Source organism: Lithobates pipiens, unplaced genomic scaffold, assembly GCF_037356315.1.
Source record: "Lithobates pipiens isolate NorthernLeopardFrog02 unplaced genomic scaffold, aLitPip1_a1.2 Scaffold_77, whole genome shotgun sequence".
NCBI classification, from domain to species: domain Eukaryota; kingdom Metazoa; phylum Chordata; class Amphibia; order Anura; family Ranidae; genus Lithobates; species Lithobates pipiens.
In genome coordinates, this window is record NW_027507900.1 from 781,251 (window position 1) to 804,579 (window position 23,329).

At 49.6% G+C, this 23,329-nt stretch overlaps 3 protein-coding genes across 5 annotated transcripts in view; 1 reads left to right on the forward strand and 2 right to left on the reverse strand.

Annotated features, from left to right (window-relative positions):
• Positions 1-23,329, reverse strand: part of LOC143959479 (uncharacterized) — a 269,947-nt gene that overhangs the window by 57,747 nt on the left and 188,871 nt on the right. The window lies entirely within an intron of this gene.
• The window catches only part of LOC143959465 (uncharacterized), a 67,226-nt gene that overhangs the window by 20,163 nt on the left and 23,734 nt on the right, over positions 1-23,329 (reverse strand). For 2 of the 3 annotated variants that reach the window (XM_077468123.1, XM_077468121.1), the window contains exon 1: positions 910-1,191. The exons of the other annotated variant lie outside the window; for it this stretch is intronic. The gene's annotated coding sequence lies outside the window, so the exon portion shown is untranslated. Of the gene's footprint in view, positions 1-909; positions 1,192-23,329 lie in introns of those variants that run through there. 3 annotated transcript variants of the gene reach the window in all.
• On the forward strand, positions 1,179-19,024 carry LOC143959467 (uncharacterized). The gene is made up of 2 exons (XM_077468127.1): positions 1,179-1,631; positions 14,992-19,024. Exon 2 carries the CDS (start codon positions 15,223-15,225, stop codon positions 17,680-17,682), a length of 2,460 nt encoding a protein of 819 aa, XP_077324253.1. The 5' UTR covers positions 1,179-1,631; positions 14,992-15,222; the 3' UTR covers positions 17,683-19,024.

Consider the following 23,329-nt stretch of genomic DNA (forward strand, 5'->3'; position numbering starts at 1 on the left):
ACCTTCACCTCTCCCCAGAAGTCCACCTCTCCCTGGACCTTCACCTCTCCCCAGAAGTCCACCTCTCCCTGGACCTTCACCTCTCCCCAGAAGTCCATCTCTCCCTGGACCTTCACCTCTCCCCAGAAGTCCACCTTTCCCTGGACCTTCACCTCTCCCCAGAAGTCCACCTTTCCCTGGACCTCCCCCCCCCCACCTCTGTAAGGACTCTTCCATCCTTCACTCTACAGATCCCCCTGCCTTTGTCCTCTGACCCTCCTGCTGCCTTGTGCATTCTAAGTTGGATGCCCAGAACCTGTCCTCTCTACTTCCCTGGATCCTGGAGTCTCCTGTGCCTGCCCTCCATGATCGTCAGAAGCTGCCAATGTGGGTATCCCCTCTGCTGCCCTGTGACTGTTATCCCGTACATACAGCCCCGTGTCCTCCCTCCTTGTCACCCCGGACTGTCCCCACTGTTTGCCTTGCTGCCCCTTGACTCCCTGTTTGCTGTACCATATTTCTGTTTAGGACTTGCCATCTGCTGTATCATACTGCTGTCCTGTGACCCAGCTGTGTGTCCCCCATTGTGTCCTTTGGACTCCCCCCCCCTTTGTTGCTGTCCCATATTTCCCTCCTGTGATGCCTCACTGATGCACTGCCATTGTACACCCCACTCCGCGCCATCCACCTGTGTGTGTGGTCTGCTCTTCACGCCCATCACATGACCCCCAGTGGAGGGTGGGACCTCCTCTGTGTACTGCACTATGGAATATGTCAGCACTATATACATCTCTATGGCTACATTACTGATAATATGTACAATGATCTCCTCACTGGTGTCATCCTGATTCCCTCTGAGGCCCAGAACTGGGGAAACAGACAAGGAGCCCACCCCTGCACCCCACATCACCCCAACATAGGACCACTGACCTGCACCACAGTTCTACAGGAACTAGAATGCCCTAAGACCACCACTTCCGGGTTGTGCGTTTCACTCATTGGCTTGTGTGCGTTCCAATATGACGCTTCCGGTTTTTGCGGTCCAAACGTTACCCACTGTGCGTTCCAGGCAGACACTTCCGGGTTGTTCAACGTCATATTCGCAGTTTGCTGCGGAAGTGACGTTTCGTCGCCGCCATCTTGCTACACCACACACTCGTCCACAGTAAGGATACACTGAGAAGGGTGAAAGCGGACATGTTGTTACACCCACCGGAATTTTGCATTGTACACGTATATAGTGAAATACAGAACTTACAACTCCGTCTGACTGGTTAGACGTTGAATTTTAAAAGCAGCGGCAACCCTCACACAGGTTTAGTAATCTGGCAGAAGTTCGATGCTTTTGAAGTTCAATATATAACCAGTCAGACGGAGTTCTAAGTCCTGTATTTCACTATAGAAAACTGTTACTGTTATAAATACCTGTAAATTGCAAAACTCCGGTGGGTGTGGGGTGTAGCAAGATGGCGGTGACGGAACGTCACTTCCGTAGTAAACTGTGACGAGTCGCGGTTTCACCGCGGAAAAGTCTGAAGACATGAAACGCAGAACCCGGAAGTAGGCTGGAACGCAAAACCAGGAGGAGGAGGGTGGACTTCCGGTGGAGGCCTACAGCATGAAAAGGGACAGACAGCAACTGACAGGAGGAGGTAACTTGTGCCTCATACCTCACCTGGGGGGAGGGGATAACTGTGCCTCACCTGGGGGGAGGGGATAACTGTACCTCATACCTCACCTGGGGGGAGGGGATAACTGTGCCTCATACCTCACCTGGGGGGAGGGGATAACTGTGCCTCATACCTCACCTGGGGGGAGGGGATAACTGTACCTCATACCTCACCTGGGGGGAGGGGATAACAGTACCTCATACCTCACATGGGGGAGGGGATAACTGTGCCTCATACCTCACCTGGGGGGAAGGGATAACTGTGCCTCACCTGGGGGGAGGGGATAACAGTACCTCATACCTCACATGGGGGAGGGGATAACAGTACCTCATACCTCACATGGGGGAGGGGATAACTGTGCCTCATACCTCACCTGGGGGGAAGGGATAACTGTGCCTCACCTGGGGGGAGGGGATAACTGTACCTCATACCTCACCTGGGGGGAAGGGATAACTGTGCCTCATACCTCACCTGGGGGGAGGGGATAACTGTACCTCATACCTCACCTGGGGGGAGGAGATAACTGTACCTCATACCTCACCTGGGGGGAGGGGATAACTGTGCCTCATACCTCACCTGGGGGAGGGGATAACTGTGCCTCATACCTCACCTGGGGGGAGGAGATAACTGTACCTCATACCTCACCTGGGGGGAGGGGATAACTGTACCTCATACCTCACCTGGGGGAGGGGATAACTGTGCCTCATACCTCACCTGGGGAGGGGATAACTGTACCTCATACCTCACCTGGGGGAGGGGATAACTGTACCTCATACCTCACCTGGGGGGAGGGGATAACTGTACCTCATACCTCACCTGGGGGGAGGGGATAACTGTGCCTCATACCTCACCTGGGGGGAGGGGATAACTGTACCTCATACCTCACCTGGGGGAGGGGATAACTGTACCTCATACCTCACCTGGGGGTTAGAATCCATCATGGGAGGAATCTCTGGAAGAAACCACCATGGGAAGAATCTCCGGAAGAAACCACCATGGGAAGAATCTTTGGAAGAAACCACCATGGGAAGAATCTCCGGAAGAAACCACCATGGGAAGAATCTTTGGAAGAAACCACCATGGGAGGAATCTCTGGAAGAAACCACCATGGGAAGAATCTCTGGAAGAAACCACCATGGGAAGAATCTCCGGAAGAAACCACCATGGGAAGAATCTTTGGAAGAAACCACCATGGGAGGAATCTCTGGAAGAAACCACCATGGGAGGAATCTCTGGAAGAAACCACCATGGGAGGAATCTCTGGAAGAAACCACCATGGGAGGAATCTCTGGAAGAATCCATCATGGGAGGAATCTCTGGAAGAATCCATCATGGGAGGAATCTCTGGAAGAAACCACCATGGGAGGAATCTCTGGAAGCATCCACCATGGGAAGAATCTCTGGAAGAATCCATCATGGGAGGAATCTCTGGAAGAAACCACCATGGGAGGAATCTCCGGAAGAAACCACCATGGGAAGAATCTCTGGAAGAAACCACCATGGGAAGAATCTCCGGAAGAAACCACCATGGGAAGAATCTCCGGAAGAAACCACCATGGGAAGAATCTTTGGAAGAAACCACCATGGGAGGAATCTCTGGAAGAAACCACCATGGGAGGAATCTCTGGAAGAAACCACCATGGGAAGAATCTCTGGAAGAATCCATCATGGGAGGAATCTCTGGAAGAAACCACCATGGGAGGAATCTCCGGAAGAAACCACCATGGGAAGAATCTCTGGAAGAAACCACCATGGGAAGAATCTCTGGAAGAAACCACCATGGGAAGAATCTCCGGAAGAAACCACCATGGGAAGAATCTTTGGAAGAAACCACCATGGGAGGAATCTCTGGAAGAAACCACCATGGGAGGAATCTCTGGAAGAAACCACCATGGGAGGAATCTCTGGAAGCATCCACCATGGGAGGAATCTCTGGAAGAAACCACCATGGGAAGAATCTTTGGAAGAAACCACCATGGGAAGAATCTCCGGAAGAAACCACCATGGGAAGAATCTCTGGAAGAAACCACCATGGGAAGAATCTCTGGAAGAAACCACCATGGGAAGAATCTCTGGAAGAAACCACCATGGGAAGAATCTCTGGAAGAAACCACCATGGGAAGAATCTCTGGAAGAAACCATCATGGGAGGAATCTCTGGAAGAAACCACCATGGGAAGAATCTTTGGAAGAAACCACCATGGGAAGAATCTCCGGAAGAAACCACCATGGGAAGAATCTCTGGAAGAAACCACCATGGGAAGAATCTCCGGAAGAAACCACCATGGGAAGAATCTTTGGAAGAAACCACCATGGGAGGAATCTCTGGAAGAAACCACCATGGGAGGAATCTCTGGAAGAAACCACCATGGGAAGAATCTCTGGAAGAATCCATCATGGGAGGAATCTCTGGAAGAAACCACCATGGGAGGAATCTCCGGAAGAAACCACCATGGGAAGAATCTCTGGAAGAAACCACCATGGGAAGAATCTCTGGAAGAAACCACCATGGGAGGAATCTCTGGAAGAAACCACCATGGGAAGGATCCTTGGAAGAAACCACCATGGGAAGGATCCTTGGAAGAAACCACCATGGGAAGAATCCCTGGAAGAAACCACCATGGGAAGAATCTCCAGAAGAAACCACCATGGGAAGAATCTCTGGAATAAACCACCATGGGAAGAATCTCTGGAAAAAAACACCATGGGAAGGGGCTCTGGAAGAAACCACCATGGGAAGGGGCTCTGGAAGAAACCACCATGGGAGGAATCTCTGGAAGCATCCACCATGGGAGGAATCTCTGGAAGAAACCACCATGGGAAGAATCTCTGGAAGAAACCACCATGGGAAGGGGCTCTGGAAGAAACCACCATGGGAAGAATCTCTGGAAGCATCCACCATGGGAGGAATCTCTGGAAGAAACCACCATGGGAGGAATCTCTGGAAGAAACCACCATGGGAGGAATCTCTGGAAGAAACCACCATGGGAAGAATCTCTGGAAGAAACCACCATGGGAGGAATCTCTGGAAGCATCCACCATGGGAGGAATCTCTGGAAGAAACCACCATGGGAGGAATCTCTGGAAGAAACCACCATGGGAAGAATCCTTGGAAGAAACCACCATGGGAAGAATCTCCGGAAGAAACCACCATGGGAAGAATCTCCAGAAGAAACCACCGTGGGAGGAATCTGTGGAAGAAACCACCATGGGAAGAATCTCTGGAAGAAACCACCATGGGAAGAATCTCTGGAATAAACCACCATGGGAAGAATCTCTGGAAAAAAACACCATGGGAAGGGGCTCTGGAAGAAACCACCATGGGAGGAATCTCTGGAAGCATCCACCATGGGAAGAATCTCTGGAAGAAACCACCATGGGAGGAATCTCTGGAAGAAACCACCATGGGAGGAATCTCTGGAAGCATCCACCATGGGAAGACTCTCTGGAAGAAACCACCATGGGAGGAATCTCTGGAAGAAACCACCATGGGAGGAATCTCTGGAAGCATCCACCATGGGAGGAATCTCTGGAAGAAACCACCATGGGAGGAATCTCTGGAAGCATCCACCATGGGAGGAATCTCTGGAAGAAACCACCATGGGAGGAATCTCTGGAAGAAACCACCATGGGAGGAATCTCTGGAAGCATCCACCATGGGAGGAATCTCTGGAAGAAACCACCATGGGAGGAATCTCCGGAAGAAAGCACCATGGGAGGAATTTCTGGAAGAAAGCACCATGGGAGGAATCTCTGGAAGCATCCACCATGGAAAGAATCTCTGGAAGAAACCACCATGGGAAGGGGCTCTGGAAGCATCCACCATGGGAAGAATCTCTGGAAGCATCCACCATGGGAGGAATCTCTGGAAGAAACCACCATGGGAGGAATCTCTGGAAGCATCCACCATGGGAGGAATCTCTGGAAGCATCCACCATGGGAGGAATCTCTGGAAGAAACCACCATGGGAGGAATCTCTGGAAGCATCCACCATGGGAGGAATCTCTGGAAGCATCCACCATGGGAGGAATCTCTGGAAGCATCCACCATGGGAGGAATCTCTGGAAGAAAGCACCATGGGAGGAATCTCTGGAAGCATCCACCATGGGAGGAATCTCTGGAAGAAAGCACCATGGGAGGAATCTCTGGAAGAAACCACCATGGGAAGAATCTCTGGAAGCATCCACCATGGGAGGAATCTCTGGAAGAAACCACCATGGGAAGAATCTCTGGAAGAAATCACCATGGGAGGAATCTCTGGAAGACTCCACCATGGGAAGGGGCCCTGGAAGAAACCACCATGGGAGGAATCTCTAGAAGACTCCACCATGGGAAGGGGCCCTGGGCCTCAAGGCAACCTTGTCCCTGTGTAGAACAATGAGAGGTTTTCTATGGGTTAAAGCCACCACCTCAGCAATGAGAAAGGCCACCAACAGACACAGGAATCTGATAGGTTGAAAGGTTTGTCTTGGAGGAACCAGGAGAACCAGGCTGAGATCCCATGAAGTCTGTGGAAAACGGTACATAAGGATCAGTGTGTCCAACAACCCGAATGAAGGCCTTCATTAAGGAGTCCCTGAATAAAGAACCCCTAAAGGTGAGATGTGACCAGTGATGGAACTCCAGGCCAAAAGCTGTTCCAGACCAGCCTAGAGAAAAGCCCGGAACCTGAGACTTGATGGAATTTCCTTGTCTTGCAACGAGAGGGATACACTTAACAATTGCGATGGTAGACTCTGTGAGAAGGCAATTCCTAACTGAATCTGATCCGATAGGCCCCTGTCCCCGGGGACCCAGGTTCAGCAGCGAAGCCGTTAGGACAAATGATGGCAAATCAAGCCTTGGGGCAGAAGTCCCACATGATCTGGAAGAGCCCACAGACAGTCTGCCAGGAGCCTGACGAGATTCAAAAACCACATCCAACTGGGAATCACAGGAAAGCCTTCCATCTCCATCCCGTGGAGGAAAAGAGGAAGGAGCTTTCCAGGAGGAAAACGTCAATCATGTTAAATTGATCACCAGAACATCCACTGCAAGGGCTTAGAGGATCCATGGATCTGGAGTCAAACCGGCTCAGTTTGTTGTTGAACCCGGAAGCCACATTCCGTGTCCTCACCCGCAGCAGAGTTCTGGAAACACCTCAGTAAGGGCAAACCATTCCAGATGTTGACAACTGAGTCCACCATGGCTGGGCTATGAAGTTCTGCCCAAACCAGAATCAGATCCACTTCTCTTTGAGCTGCCAGACTTCTAGCTCCTCCCTGATGGATTATGTAAGTCTCTGCCATGGCTTTTCCAGACTGAACCCTGGTTAGGTAACCCCGCAGACGAGAGGTCCAGCCTGGGAGGGATAATGGAGTCCACTGAGCTCCAGTATACTGGTCTAGAAACACGTTTCCTCCAATGACCAAGTCCCTTGTATGGAGAGGACACCTGGCATCTGTCGTGAGTACCTTCCAAACCATTGGATTTTCCCATGTCCAGTGCTACACTGGTGACCCACACACCGGGGCAAACCTGGTCCTGCTAGTCATAGTATAATCCAAAGACTACACCCTCTTGACCCGTGCTGCCAGAATAAGGAATTGCAATGGTCTGGAGTGAAATGGAGCATATGGAACTAGGAAGACCCTATAAATTCCATAGTCCTCATGTAAAAATGAAGGGTGAGTTGGCACCTCCAGGAGATGGAAAACTTTGGGCAGGACTGTGTTTCAGATCAGGCCCACATAGTCTGATGGAATGTTTCCAGCACTAATTTCTGGAGATCTAGGATCCACCCAAATCTCACCGTTCCCTCAGAAGAAGGTCTTCAAGGTATTCCATTATGGGGAATTCCGGAAAGTGAAGCAGAGCGAGAACGGGCTAGCACCTTGCTGAAAGCTTGAGGTGCGGAGGACGGGCAAAGAGAGAAAGGGCAGCAAAATGCAACGGGAAGATGGGGACATGCAAGCAGAGATCCTTGAGGTCCATAAAGGCCAGGAGGTCTCCTGGATGGATGACCGGCAGATTCCATATGGAATTTTGATACCAGGAAGATGCTGAGAACCTTCATAACTATATGGGGAAGTTGCCCCCCTTATGCTTTGGGGATGATGGAAAAAGTTTGAATTGAAACTTGGAAACCTCTCTTTTTCTGGGACAATGGCCCCTTGAGAGAGGACAGCGTGTAGGGTCACCAATCTTTTCAGGTTTGGCAACGTGAATCGGGATTCAGGAACCCAAATTCCAGTTTGTTGCCCCCGGGTACAATATTCTGGATCTGAGGGTCTTTGGATCAGATGGCTGCAAAAGACCAAATAATATTTCCCCTGACTCTGACAGGTGGGGTGCCCCCTTATCATGGGGAGGACTTGCTTGCTGAGTCGGAGGTCCAGGCCTAGGGCGAAACTGGGTTTCAGGCATTGCCTCCGAAACTGGATATCTGAGAGAATTGAAAGGACCGGGGATTTTGCATCTTCTTCTCCATGATGACACCTTGATGAAATTGTTCAGCAATTTGCCAAAGAGGCGTTCCTCATCAAAGTCCAGATACGAGAGGCGTTCCTCATCAAAGTCCAGATACGAGAGGTGTTCCTCATCAAAGTCCAGATACGAGAGGCGTTCCTCATCAAAGTCCAGATACGAGAGGCGTTCCTCATCAAAGTCCAGATACGAGAGGCGTTCCTCATCAAAGTCCAGATACGAGAGGCGTTCCTCATCAAAGTCCAGATACGAGAGGCGTTCCTCATCAAAGTCCAGATACGAGAGGCGTTCCTCAACAAAGTCCAGATACGAGAGGCGTTCCTCATCAAAGTCCAGATACGAGAGGCGTTCCTCATCAAAGTCCAGATACGAGAGGCGTTCCTCATCAAAGTTCAGATACGAGAGGAGTTCCTCATCAAAGTCCAGATACGAGAGGTGTTCCTCATCAAAGTCCAGATACGAGAGGTGTTCCTCATCAAAGTCCAGATACGAGAGGCGTTCCTCATCAAAGTCCAGATACGAGAGGCGTTCCTCATCAAAGTCCAGATACGAGAGGCGTTCCTCATCAAAGTTCAGATACGAGAGGAGTTCCTCATCAAAGTCCAGATACGAGAGGTGTTCCTCATCAAAGTCCAGATACGAGAGGTGTTCCTCATCAAAGTCCAGATACGAGAGGCGTTCCTCATCAAAGTCCAGATACGAGAGGCGTTCCTCATCAAAGTCCAGATACGAGAGGCGTTCCTCATCAAAGTCCAGATACGAGAGGCGTTCCTCAGCAAAGTCCAGATACGAGAGGCGTTCCTCATCAAAGTCCAGATACGAGAGACGTTCCTCATCAAAGTCCAGATACGAGAGGCGTTCTTCATCAAAGTCCAGATAGGAGAGGCGTTCCTCATCAAAGTCCAGATACGAGAGGCGTTCCTCATCAAAGTCCAGATACGAGAGGTGTTCCTCATCAAAGTCCAGATACGAGAGGCGTTCCTCATCAAAGTCCAGATACGAGAGGCGTTCCTCATCAAAGTCCAGATACGAGAGGTGTTCCTCATCAAAGTCCAGATACGAGAGGCGTTCCTCAGCAAAGTCCAGATACGAGAGGCGTTCCTCATCAAAGTCCAGATACGAGAGACGTTCCTCATCAAAGTCCAGATACGAGAGGCGTTCTTCATCAAAGTCCAGATAGGAGAGGCGTTCCTCATCAAAGTCCAGATACGAGAGGCGTTCCTCATCAAAGTCCAGATACGAGAGGCGTTCCTCATCAAAGTCCAGATACGAGAGGCGTTCCTCATCAAAGTCCAGATACGAGAGGCGTTCCTCATCAAAGTCCAGATACGAGAAATGTTCTCTGCACTGATGCTCCACAGACTCACAGTTTAGCCAAAGGGTCTTTATCAATAGTACCGAAAGGAGGCCCCTTCTGGATGTTTGATGTACAACATCTGATAGTCCATCAACTAAGTAAAGTAGAGCCACCGGCATGAGCTCCAGAAGGATCTGTAAGGATAGGTTCAGGTTCAGGATTAGGCCAATCACTATACAGGACCAAATGCAATATGGACTGCACTGGAAAAATCTTAAAGGTTTGAGCGCTTGAGAATTCAGGATAGTCACTTCAAGTGTAGCCAATGCAGACAGTTCCAAATCTAGGGCTGCGAGTTCTTCAGTAAGGACCAGGATGGGAACCTTAACCAGCACTGCACAGCCTTTGTATCCAGTACATCCCAGCACCGCACAGCCTTTGTATCCAATACATCCCAGCACCGCACAGCCTTTGTATCCAATACATCCGAGCACCGCACAACCTTTGTATCGCATACATCCCAGCACCGCACAGCCTTTGTATCCAATACATCCCAGCACCGCACATCCTGTACATCCCATACATTCCAGCACCACACAGCCTTTGTATCCAATACATCCCAGCACCGCACAGCCTTTGTATCCAATACATCCCAGCACCACACAGCCTTTGTATCCAATACATCCGAGCACCGCACAACCTTTGTATCCCATACATCCCAGCACCGCACATCCTGTACATCCCATACATTCCAGCACCACACAGCCTTTGTATCCAATACATCCCAACACCGCACATCCTGTACATCCCAGCACTGCACAGCCTTTGTACCTAATACATCCCAGCACCGCACAGCCTTTGTATCCAATACATCCGAGCACCGCACAACCTTTGTATCGCATACATCCCAGCACCGCACAGCCTTTGTATCCAATACATCCCAGCACCGCACAGCCTTTGTATCCAATACATCCCAGCACCGCACAACCTTTGTATCGCATACATCCCAGCACCGCACAGCCTTTGTATCCAATACATCCCAGCACCGCACAGCCTTTGTATCCAATACATCCCAGCACCGCACATCCTGTACATCCCATACATTCCAGCACCACACAGCCTTTGTATCCAATACATCCCAGCACCGCACAGCCTTTGTATCCAATACATCCCAGGACCACACAGCCTTTGTATCCAATACATCCGAGCACCGCACAACCTTTGTATCCCATACATCCCAGCACCGCACATCCTGTACATCCCATACATTCCAGCACCACACAGCCTTTGTATCCAATACATCCCAGCACCGCACATCCTGTACATCCCAGCACTGCACAGCCTTTGTATCCAATACATCCCAGCACCGCACAGCCTTTGTATCCCATACATCCCAGCACCGCACAGCCTTTGTATCCAATACATCCCAGCACCACACAGCCTTTGTATCCAATACATCCCAGCACTGCATAGCCTTTGTATCCAATACATCCCAGCGTGTATTTGTACCTAATACATCCCAGCACCGCACAGCCTTTGTATCCAATACATCCCAGCATCGCACAGCCTTTGTATCCCATACATCCCAGCACCACAAAGCCTTTGTATCCAATACATCCCAACACTGCATAGCCTTTGTATCCAATACATCCCAGCGTGTATATGTACCTAATACATCCCAGCACCGCACAGCCTTTGTATCCCATACATCCCAGCACCGCACATCCAGTACATCCCAGCACCACACAGCCTTTGTATCCAATACATCCCAGCACCGCACATCCAGTACATCCCAGCACCACACAGCCTTTGTATCCAATACATCCCAGCACCACACAGCCTTTGTATCCAATACATCCCAGCACTGCATAGCCTTTGTATCCAATACATCCCAGAGTGTATTTGTACCTAATACATCCCAGCACAGTCTTTGTATCCAATACATCCCAGCACCACACAGCCTTTGTATCCCATACATCCCAGCACCGCACATCCAGTACATCCCAGCACCACACAGCCTTTGTATCCAATACATCCCAGCACCACACAGCCTTTGTATCCAATACATCCCAGCACTGCATAGCCTTTGTATCCAATACATCCCAGAGTGTATTTGTACCTAATACATCCCAGCACAGTCTTTGTATCCAATACATCCCAGCATCGCACAGCCTTTGTATCCAATACATCCCAGCACCGCACAGCCTTTGTATCCAATACATCCCAGCTCCGCACAGCCTTTGTATCCAATACATCCCAGCACTGCACAGCCTTTGTATCCAATACATCCCAGCTCCGCACAGCCTTTGTATCCAATACATCCCATCACTACACAGCCTTTGTATCCCATACATCCCAGCACTGCACATCCAGGACATCCCAGCACCACACAGCCTTTGTATCCAATACATCCCAGCACTGTATAGCCTTTGTATCCACTACATCCCAGCGTGTATTTGTATCCAATACATCCCAGCGTGTATTTGTATCCAATACATCCCAGCGCTGCGCAGTCTTTGTATCCAATACATTCCAGCACCGCACAGCCAGTACATCTCATCACCGCACAGCCTTTGCATCTAATACATCCCAGCACCACACAGCCTTTGTATCCAATACATGCCAGCACTGCACATCCAGTACATCCTAGCACCCAACAGCCAGTACATCCCAGCAACGCAAGCCTTTGTATCCAATACATCCCAGCACTGCATAGCCTTTGTATCCAATACATCCCAGCATCGCACAGCCTTTGTATCCAATACATCCCAGCACCGCACAGCCTTTGTATCCAATACATCCCAGCACCGCACAGCCTTTGTATCCAAGACATCCCAGCACCACATAGCCTTTGTATCCAATACATCCCAGCACTACACAGCCTTTGTATCCCATACATCCCAGCACTGCACATCCAGTACATCCCAGCACCACACAGCCTTTGTATCCAATACATCCCAGCACCACACAGCCTTTGTATCCAATACATCCCAGCACTGTTTAGCCTTTGTATCCACTACATCCCAGCGTGTATTTGTATCCAATACATCCCAGCACAGCCTTGGTATCCAATACATCCCAGCTCTGCGCAGTCTTTGTATCCAATACATTCCAGCACCGCCCAGCCAGTACATCCCATCACCGCACAGCCTTTGCATCTAATACATCCCAGCACCACACAGCCTTTGTATCCAATACATCCCAGCACCGCACAGCCTTTGTAGCCAATACATCCCAGCACCGCACAACCTTTGTATCCCATACATCCCAGCACCGCACATCCTGTACATCCCATACTTTCCAGCACCACACAGCCTTTGTATCCAATACATCCCAGCACCGCACATCCTGTACATCCCAGCACTGCACAGCCTTTGTATCCAATACATCCCAGCACCGCACAGCCTTTGTATCCCATACATCCCAGCACCGCACAGCCTTTGTATCCAATACATCCCAGCACCGCACAGCCTTTGTATCCAATACATCCCAGCACTGCATAGCCTTTGTATCCAATACATCCCAGCGTGTATTTGTACCTAATACATCCCAGCACCGCACAGCCTTTGTATCCAATACATCCCAGCATCGCACAGCCTTTGTATCCCATACATCCCAGCACCACAAAGCCTTTGTATCCAATACATCCCAACACTGCATAGCCTTTGTATCCAATACATCCCAGCGTGTATATGTACCTAATACATCCCAGCACCGCACAGCCTTTGTATCCCATACATCCCAGCACCGCACATCCAGTACATCCCAGCACCACACAGCCTTTGTATCCAATACATCCCAGCACCACACAGCCTTTGTATCCAATACATCCCAGCACTGCATAGCCTTTGTATCCAATACATCCCAGAGTGTATTTGTACCTAATACATCCCAGCACAGCCTTTGTATCCCATACATCCCAGCACCGCACATCCAGTACATCCCAGCACCACACAGCCTTTGTATTCCAATACATCCCAGCACCACACAGCCTTTGTATCCAATACATCCCAGCACTGCATAGCCTTTGTATCCAATGCATCCCAGAGTGTATTTGTACCTAATACATCCCAGCACAGTCTTTGTATCCAATACATCCCAGCATCGCACAGCCTTTGTATCCAATACATCCCAGCACCGCACAGCCTTTGTATCCAATACATCCCAGCTCCGCACAGCCTTTGTATCCAATACATCCCAGCACTGCACAGCCTTTGTATCCCATACATCCCAGCACTTCACATCCAGGACATCCCAGCACCACACAGCCTTTGTATCCAATACATCCCAGCACCACACAGCCTTTGTATCCAATACATCCCAGCACTGTATAGCCTTTGTATCCACTACATCCCAGCGTGTATTTGTATCCAATACATCCCAGCGCTGCGCAGTCTTTGTATCCAATACATTCCAGCACCGCACAGCCAGTACATCTCATCACCGCACAGCCTTTGCATCTAATACATCCCAGCACCACACAGCCTTTGTATCCAATACATGCCAGCACTGCACATCCAGTACATCCTAGCACCCAACAGCCAGTACATCCCAGCAACGCAAGCCTTTGTATCCAATACATCCCAGCACTGCATAGCCTTTGTATCCAATACATCCCAGCATCGCACAGCCTTTGTATCCAATACATCCCAGCACCGCACAGCCTTTGTATCCAATACATCCCAGCACCGCACAGCCTTTGTATCCAAGACATCCCAGCACCACATAGCCTTTGTATCCAATACATCCCAGCACTACACAGCCTTTGTATCCCATACATCCCAGCACTGCACATCCAGTACATCCCAGCACCACACAGCCTTTGTATCCAATACATCCCAGCACCACACAGCCTTTGTATCCAATACATCCCAGCACCACACAGCCTTTGTATCCAATACATCCCAGCACCACACAGCCTTTGTATCCACTACATCCCAGCGTGTATTTGTATCCAATACATCCCAGCACAGCCTTGGTATCCAATACATCCCAGCTCTGCGCAGTCTTTGTATCCAATACATTCCAGCACCGCACAGCCAGTACATCCCATCACCGCACAGCCTTTGCATCTAATACATCCCAGCACCACACACAGCCTTTGTAGCCAATACAATACATCCCAGCACACCACAGCCTTTGTATCCAATACATCCCAGCACCACATAGCCTTTGTAGCCAATACAATACATCCCAGCACACCACAGCCAGTACATCCCAGCACACCACAGCCTTTATATCCAATACATCCCAGCACCACACATCCAGTATATACCAGCACCACACAGCCAGTACATCCCAGCTTGGTCCTTTTTCCTATTGACCCCCAGCCATCCTGCAGGGTACGGTCTATCAAAAGGAATCAATGGAGCTGCCGTGTGCCCTAGGCAGAGGACCCCGCTGTTTGTTCAGCTCAGGGCAGGACTACAGAGTGGGATGGAGGATGAAGTAACTATGTCAGATACATGAAGAGTGTTATCTACTAAAAGTGAAGTTGCCCTTTAACATAATTTTATCCTGTTGTGTTTTTATTCTCCTTTGTGTCAGCTGTTGGCTCTCACTCTTTCCTTCTTTCTGGCAGGTCAGTGAGAAGCCACCAATGATCTGGGAGCCATCACATCAGAGTTCATTCATGTGTCACAGAGGAGACCTTTGTGAATATTCACCGCGGTAGCATGATCAGGAGTTCAGCAGAAGTGTGAGATCCAGGTTAGGAGAGCCTCAAGATAACACAGTGATGGAAGAGTCCCAGACTAAGACATGATAAGTGGAGATAACGGCCATTATAGAGACTCGGACTGAGACAAGGCACATGGAAGAGATCAGGACTGAGACAAGGGACATGGAAGAGATCCGGACTGAGACAAGGGACATGGAAGAGACCCGGACTGAGACAAGGGACATGGAAGAGACCCGGACTGAGACAAGGGACATGCAAGAGATCCGGACTGAGACAAGGGACATGGAAGAGACCCGGACTGAGACAAGGGACATGGAAGAGACCCGGACTGAGACAAGGGACATGGAAGAGACCCGGACTGAGACAAGGGACATGGAAGAGACCCAGACTGAGACAAGGGACATGGAAGAGACCCGGACTGAGACAAGGGACATGGAAGAGACTCGGACTGAGACAAGGGACATGGAAGAGATCCGGACTGAGACAAGGGACATGGAAGAGATCCGGACTGAGACAAGGGACATGGAGAAGTCCCAGATCGAGGCAACAGACACGGAGAAGACCCAGACTAAGACAATGGACTTGGAAAAGGCCCAGACTGAGATAACTGACATAGAAGAGACTCATACCAAGACAACTGACATAGAAAAAATTCAGACTGAGACAACGTACATGGAAGAGACCACCTGGGTTGAGACAAGAGACAAGAGGCGGGAATTGGCGAGAGGTCACAGCCGCCACTACATGGAAAGCTCTCTATGCACAACGCGGTTCTCCGTGATTATGAAGGAGGAGACCTCTTCACATCCTGACCACATTGCCCCACTGTATAAGGCCACCATTAAAGAAGAACCTCTCCCACATCAAGAATGTGCCGACGCTCCCAGACCCAGATGTCTTAGACCGTGTACACCTGATGAGGTAACCCCCTCATTTCAAAAAGACAACATTCCATCAACTAGATTTTCCACATCTGCTACTCACAAAGTCATATCTGCTCCTATTAGAAAGAATTCTCAGTCAGGACACAATCTCCTGGACTCCAAGCAATCTTCCCTTGCAGATCATAGAAGGCACATGCCGTCCCGTATTAAGGAGGAGCCCTGCTCGTATGGAGGAGAAGACCTCCCCCATGCTCGGACATCTCAGATTAAGATGGAACCCTTCTCAGGTGATCTTGACTGTTCTTCCTCCATGGTTCAGATAAAGCAGGAGCCTCTCACAAGTGGAAGGAGGAGTAATGTGTTAGACCCCCCAGCTCATGTACAGTGTCCACCTATAGAGATAAAGGAAGAACCCCGATCACCTGAAGGAGAAGATCCCACCAACATGGACTTCTCTCCACACACTGATCCTACACAGAGACTTTCTATTCAGATTAAAGAGGAGGAGGAGGAAGAAGACTTTCCTCCTGAAGGGCTTCACATCCTCGAAGGGACCATCACGGACTCCGACATTCACTCCTTCACCATCACTGGAGAGTACATTGAAGGCATTGAAATCAAGGTGAAGACAAAACCCCTGCAGGACAAAGTGGCCTCCACATCTCAGTCATCGAAGACCACCTATGCATGCCCCGTGTGTAAAAGAAACTTCACCAATCATGGCAACCTGGTGCGGCACCGTGAAACCCACAAAGGGAAGAAGATGTCCTGCTTGGAGTGCGGAGCTGACTTCTGCAACAAGACGGACCTCACGGCACATGCTCGGATACACAAAGCCAACAGGATCCTCTACTGCTCCGAGTGCAACATCACCTTCCCCAGCAACTCGCACCTCATCATCCACGAGAGAATCCACACCGGAGAGAAGCCGTTCTCCTGCTCCCAATGCGGGAAACGCTTCTCCAGCAAGTCCAACGTCGCCGAGCACATGAAGGTCCACACGGGCTCCAAACAGTTCTGCTGCTCGGCCTGCGGCAAATCTTATGCCCGCCAAGAGAACCTGCTCAGCCACCAGCGGATCCACCAAGAAGCGGTGACGTTCACCTGCACCCACTGCGGCCAGTGCTTTGTTGACCAGCACAAGTTCACCAGGCACCAGCGCTTCCATACCGTGGACAAACCGTACCCATGCATCCTCTGCGGGAAGAGCTTTGCTCACAAGGCTCTGCTCCTCAGGCACGAACGGACTCACGTCGGCGGGAATCCGGTCTGTTCTGACTGCGGTAAATGTTTCTTCCGACAAGCCGAACTGACCAAGCATAAGAGAGTCCACATTGGCGTCACCGAGAAACTGTTTGAATGCCCGGAGTGCGGGAAGCGGTTCAGCTCGGGGCCCCGCCTCCTAAACCACCAGAAACTGCACGCGGCGGACAAGGCCTATCAGTGTACCGAGTGCGGCAATTGTTTCAAACAGAAGAACAACCTGGTGAGGCACCAGAGGGTTCACGAGGTGGAGAAGCCTTTTTGGTGTGCCGAATGTGAGAGAGGGTTCACCACCAGGTCCAACCTCAAGGTCCACCGTAGAGTCCACATCATGCGAAGGCAGCACCCCTGCCCGCACTGCGGCAAAGAGTTCCCTTTCAAGAGCCGGTTAAACGAACATTTAAAAATTCACGAAGAGAATAAAACGGAGGAGGGGCAAAGCTAAAACTAGGGGGGTGGGAGGCCCTATACACGACTCGTTTACGAAGGTCGCTTTATCTGGACTTTAGCATCTCAAAGGTCCGCTTATCTTGTCGACCCTTCATATATTAAAGTGGTTGTAGCCCTTCATGTACCCAGTCAGGTGACTCTGCGCTTTCACACAGATAGATGATACAAATCTCCCTACATAAGTTGTACCTGTTTATCTGCAGTCCTCTCTTTTCTAAAACCATTCAAAGTCCATAATTTATAAATCTTGTCTGAGCTTTCAGAAAAAAAGGGGGCAGTGAGCTGAAATCACGCTATGCAGAGATCAGTGAGAGCTGATTGGAGAGAAGGCACCCCCCCCCCCCTTCACACTGCAACAGAGCTGAAGCTGTCAATCTCAGGCTGTGTGCTGGAGCCCCCTCTCTTGGAGTCAGAAGTGATAAAAACTAAAAATATACTCACCTTACACCCCTTCCCTTCTTAATTTATTTTATATATTTTTTCATTTTGTACTAATTTTATATCACTTAACTTTATTGCTATCACACGGGGGCCCCATGTGGTGGCACATATTGAGGGACAGGTACACTTAATGGAGGGATCGGGGGTCTTTTGGACCCATAGTGTTTGCCCTGCACTCAGCCAACTCTTGGGGGACACAATGTCCTCCATCTGCAGCTTCACCCGGCTCCTGGCCGGGAAGGGACAGGTCAGAGCAGACCCCGACGTAGTAGTTATGTCAGCCGCATGAAAGAATTCTAGGTGGTCCAGTTATGGGTTTGGGTCTCCTTCACCTCTTCTCCAGCAATCTTCAGCCCTTGGGGATGTCTAGAGTGATGGTAAGGAGATCATGTCATCGTTGTACTGCGAGCGCAGGGTGCCATGATAAATTCCTCCCATAGTGACCTGTATGTACAGGAAAGAGACGCTTGATTGCCTGGTGGGTACAGCACCAGAGAGGAGGTGAGTAATACAGCGAGAGCTACTTTCCTAGTTCTGCACTGGCTGGAGAACTAAATAATTCAAAAAATGTCAACGGGAGTTGGGCTTTAGCTGTCCTTTTACAGGCGTTGGTGGTCAATCAGATAAGCAGACCTTGTATGTTCATGCCTTAATAAAGTCCCATCAGAAGGTTCAGGTGCAGAACCTGAGGTGGGGGGAGTCAGTGAGTTGCTGTTCTGAATGACCTTCCTATGCGAGTCCCAGAGTCCTGCTGCCATGTTAAGGCCCCGATTGATAATTCTCTCTATAATCAGTGCAAGTCCTCTGGGCAGATCCCATCAGCTGAACCCTACGAGACAAACAATCTGGATCATATTTTGATATTCTGTAGCGTCAATAAAAGTTCTTCCTTGTTACGGACGTGTCTTGTTTTATTGGTGGTCAAATGAGACCTTAAGTGCCAATGTCACGATGTTTCGGGGGCTCGGTCAGTGCGCCATTGAGGGACCCCAGATGTTTGGTGTCCCAATAAATCCCCTTAAAATTAAGAAAATATCTCTGACACTTGGGGACCACCAATGGTTTCTTTAGGGAGATCTCTGACAAGTGGGGACCACCAATGGTTTATTGAGGGAAATCTGACAATTGGGGACCACCAATGGTTTTGTGTGGGAAATCTATAAGAATTGGGGACCACCAATGGTTTCTTTAGGGAGATCTCTGACAATTGCGGACCACCAATGGTTTCCTTAGGGAGATCTCTGACATTTGGGGGCCACCAATGGTTTATTGTGGGAAATCTCTGACAATTGGGAACCACCAATGGTTTCTTTAAGGAGATCTCTTGATAGTGGGGGACCACCAATGTTTTATTGAGGGAAATCTGACAATTGGGGACCACCAATGGTTTCTTGTGGGAAATCTCTGAGAATTGGGAACCACCAATGGTTTCTTTAGGGAGATCTCTGACAATTGGGGGCCACCAATGGTTTCTTTAGGGAGATCTCTGACAATTGGGGGCCACCAATGGTTTCTTGAGGAAAATCTGACAATTGGGGGCCACCAATGGTTTCTTGTGGGAAATCTATGAGAATTGGGAACCACCAATGGTTTCTTTAGAGAGATCTCTGACAATTGGGGGCCACCAATGATTTCTTTAGGGAGAGCTCTGACAATTTGGGGCCACCAATGGTTTCTTGTGGGAAATCTCTGAGAATTGGGAACCACCAATGGTTTCTTTACGGAGATCTCTGACAATTGGGGGCCACCAATGGTTTCTTGAGGAAAATCTGACAATTGGGGACCACCAATGGTTTCTTGTGGGAAATCTATGAGAATTGGGGACCACCAATGGTTTCTTTAGGGAGATCTCTGACAATGGTTTATTGAGGGAAATCTCACAATTGGGGACCACCAATGGTTTCTTTAGGGAGATCTCTGACAATTGGGGACCACCAATGGTTTCTTTAGCGAGATCTCTGACAATTGGGGACCACCAATGGTTTCTTTAGCGAGATCTCTGACAATTGGGGACCACCAATGGTTTCTTTAGCGAGATCTCTGACAATTGGGGACCACCAATGGTTTCTTGTGGGAAATCTACGAGAATTGGGGACCACCAATGGTTTCTTTAGCGAGATCTCTGACAATTGGGGACCACCAATGGTTTCTTGTGGGAAATCTATGAGAATTGGGGACCACCAATGGTTTCTTTAGCGAGATCTCTGACAATTGGGGACCACCAATGGTTTCTTGTGGGAAATCTACGAGAATTGGGGACCACCAATGGTTTCTTTAGCGAGATCTCTGACAATTGGGGACCACCAATGGTTTCTTTAGCGAGATCTCTGACAATGGGGGACCACCAATGGTTTCTTGAGGCACATAACCTTGAAGATGAGATGCCCGTCATTTGTCTGGGGACATCTACCACGTTGATATCCTTTCTATACTTAGTTTTAGGGGTTGATTTACTAAAACTGGAGCACTCAGAATCTGGTGCAGTTCTGTATAGGAACCAATCAGCTTCGAGTTTATTTTTTTTGTCAAAGTTTCATTGTACAAGCTGAAGTTTACATCGAGGGGAAAAAATGGGATTTTTATATACAGCTTACCTGTAAAATCCTTTTCTTGAGAGTACATCACGGGACACAGGAGCTTCATTACATAGTGGGTTATATAGGCACCTCTGGTGATTGGACACTGATTGACCCTAATTAAGGAGAATTCCTCCCCTATATAACCCCTCCCATCTGGGAGGCACCTCAGTTTTGTAGCAAAGCAATAAGAAACCACGTAAAACCCAAGAGGGGCGGGAGCCCTGTGTCCCGTGATGTACTCCCAAGAAAAGGATTTTACAGGTAAGCTGTAAATAAAAATCCAATTTTCTTGATCATACATCACGGGACACAGGAGCTTCATTACATAGTGGGATGTCCCATAGCAATGCTCAGGTTGAGGGGAGGGAGACACAGATCATAAACATAGACCGCCAGGGACCTGAGGACCTAAACTGCAGCCTGCAGTACACTGCGCCCGAAGGCGATATCCTCTTGCCCTCTGACATCCACCTGATAGAATCTGGTGAATGTGTGGACTGATGACCAAGTCGCAGCCTTACAGATCTGAGCCAGGGAGGCCTGGTGATGCACTGCCCAAGAAGCACTGACAGCCCTAGTAGAGTGCGCTTTCACCTGAAAAGGAGGAATCTTCCCCTTTAAGCCATAGGCCTGAGAAATAACTTGTCTGATCCACCTTGAGAGAGTGGACTTTGACACTGCCTGACCCTTTCTGGGGCCTTCCGGCAGAATAAATAAGCAATCAGTTTTCCTTATCTCAGAAGTTGCTTGAAGATAAACACTGATTGCTCTAACCACATCCAAAGTGTGAAAAGACTCTTCCTCTGTGGACTGAGGGTCCGGAAAAAAGGATGGTAGGATTATATCCTGATTCAGATGGAAACCCGAAACCACCTTAGGTAGAAAGGACCTGTTGGGACGCATGACCACCCGGTCCTTATGGATAATTAAATACGGCTCCTTACTGAAAAGAGCTGCCAACTCTGATACTCTTCTAGCCGTGGATATGGCTACTAAGAAGATCAGCTTTTTAGTCAGGAGAGCTAAAGAAGCTAGATGCAGAGGTTCAAATGGTTGCCCCTGTAAGGCCGAGAGAACCAAATTCAGATCCCATGGGCATACTGGAGGTTTAACTGGCGGTTTTGTCCGCATAGCCCCCTGGATAAAAGCCCGTACCAGGGAATGTGATGCAAGCGGTTTTTGAAAAAATACCGACAGGGCCGAAATCTGCACTTTAATAGTGCTTATGGCCAAATTCATTTCTAGGCCTGACTGGAGAAAGGCCAAGATTCTGTTAATGACATACTTTCTAGGATGCCACCTCCTGAGTTCACACCAGGAAACATATGTCCTCCAGATTTTGTAATAAATACGCCTGGAGGCCGGCTTTCTGGCATTGACCAGAGTAGAAAGGACTGGCCCCGAAAGGCCACGGTCTCTCAGAATGTGGGTCTCAGCAGCCAAACCGTCAAATTCAGACTGCGTAAAGCAGAATGGTAGATTGGACCCTGTGAGAGCAGATCTGGCCGGAGAGGGAGGGTCCATGGCCTGCCTACTGCCAACTTCATGATTTCTGCAAACCATGATCGCCTGGGCCAAGCCGAGGCCACCAAAAGGACCGACTTCGTCTCCCTCTTGACCCTTCCCAAGAACCTCGATAACAGCGGGCTCGGGGGGAAGGCATAGATCAGATTGTACTGATCCCAGGGAACCGTCAGAGCATCTGACCCCTGAGCAAGTGCATCTCTTCTCCTTGACACAAACTTGTCCAGTTTCCTGTTGAACCTGGATGCAAACAGATCTACGTCTGGAGTGCCCCACTTGTGACATATGTTCTGAAACACGTCGGGGTGCAGAGCCCATTCGCCTGGGCACAACTGCTGGCGGCTGAGATAATCCGCCTACCAATTCTCCACTCCTGGGATGAAGACTGCAGAAAGACACGGAACATGCTTTTCTGCCCAGACAAGTATGCGATTCACCTCCTTTTGGGCCACCAGACTTCTGGTACCGCCCTGGTGATTGATATAAGCCACTGCGGTGGCATTGTCGGACTGAACCCGAACCGGGAAACCTCGCAGTCTGTAAGACCACTCTATGAGTGCCATGTAAACTGCCCGAATCTCCAAGATATTTATGGGCAGTAGACTTTCGGTCGCAGACCATTTCCCCTGCGAGCACGTTCCCTCCAATACAGCTCCCCAGCCTGTCAGGCTGGCATCTGTTGTGATAATCTTCCATGAGAGAGGAAGAAAAGTTTTGCCTTTCAGCAAATTCCTGGTTTGTAACCACCAGACAAGACTTTTGCGTGTCCCTGGGGATAAACGCATAGGAAGATCCAGGGATTGGGGCTTCCTGTTCCAAGCCGCAAGGATGCATCCTTGCAGAGGCCTTGAGTGGAACTGGGCGAATGGGACGGCCTCGAAGGAGGCGACCATCTTTCCCAATAGTCTCATGCACAACCGAATGGAGGAAGATCTTCTGCCCAGAATCAGGCGCACCAGATCTCCAATGGCCAAGGCCTTTAGCCTTGGCAGAAACACCCTGCCTTGAGCGGTGTCGATGATCATACCCAGGTATTCAAACCTGGTAGTCGGTTGTAGGGACGACTTTTCTAGGTTTATAATCCAACCTAGGCGTTCT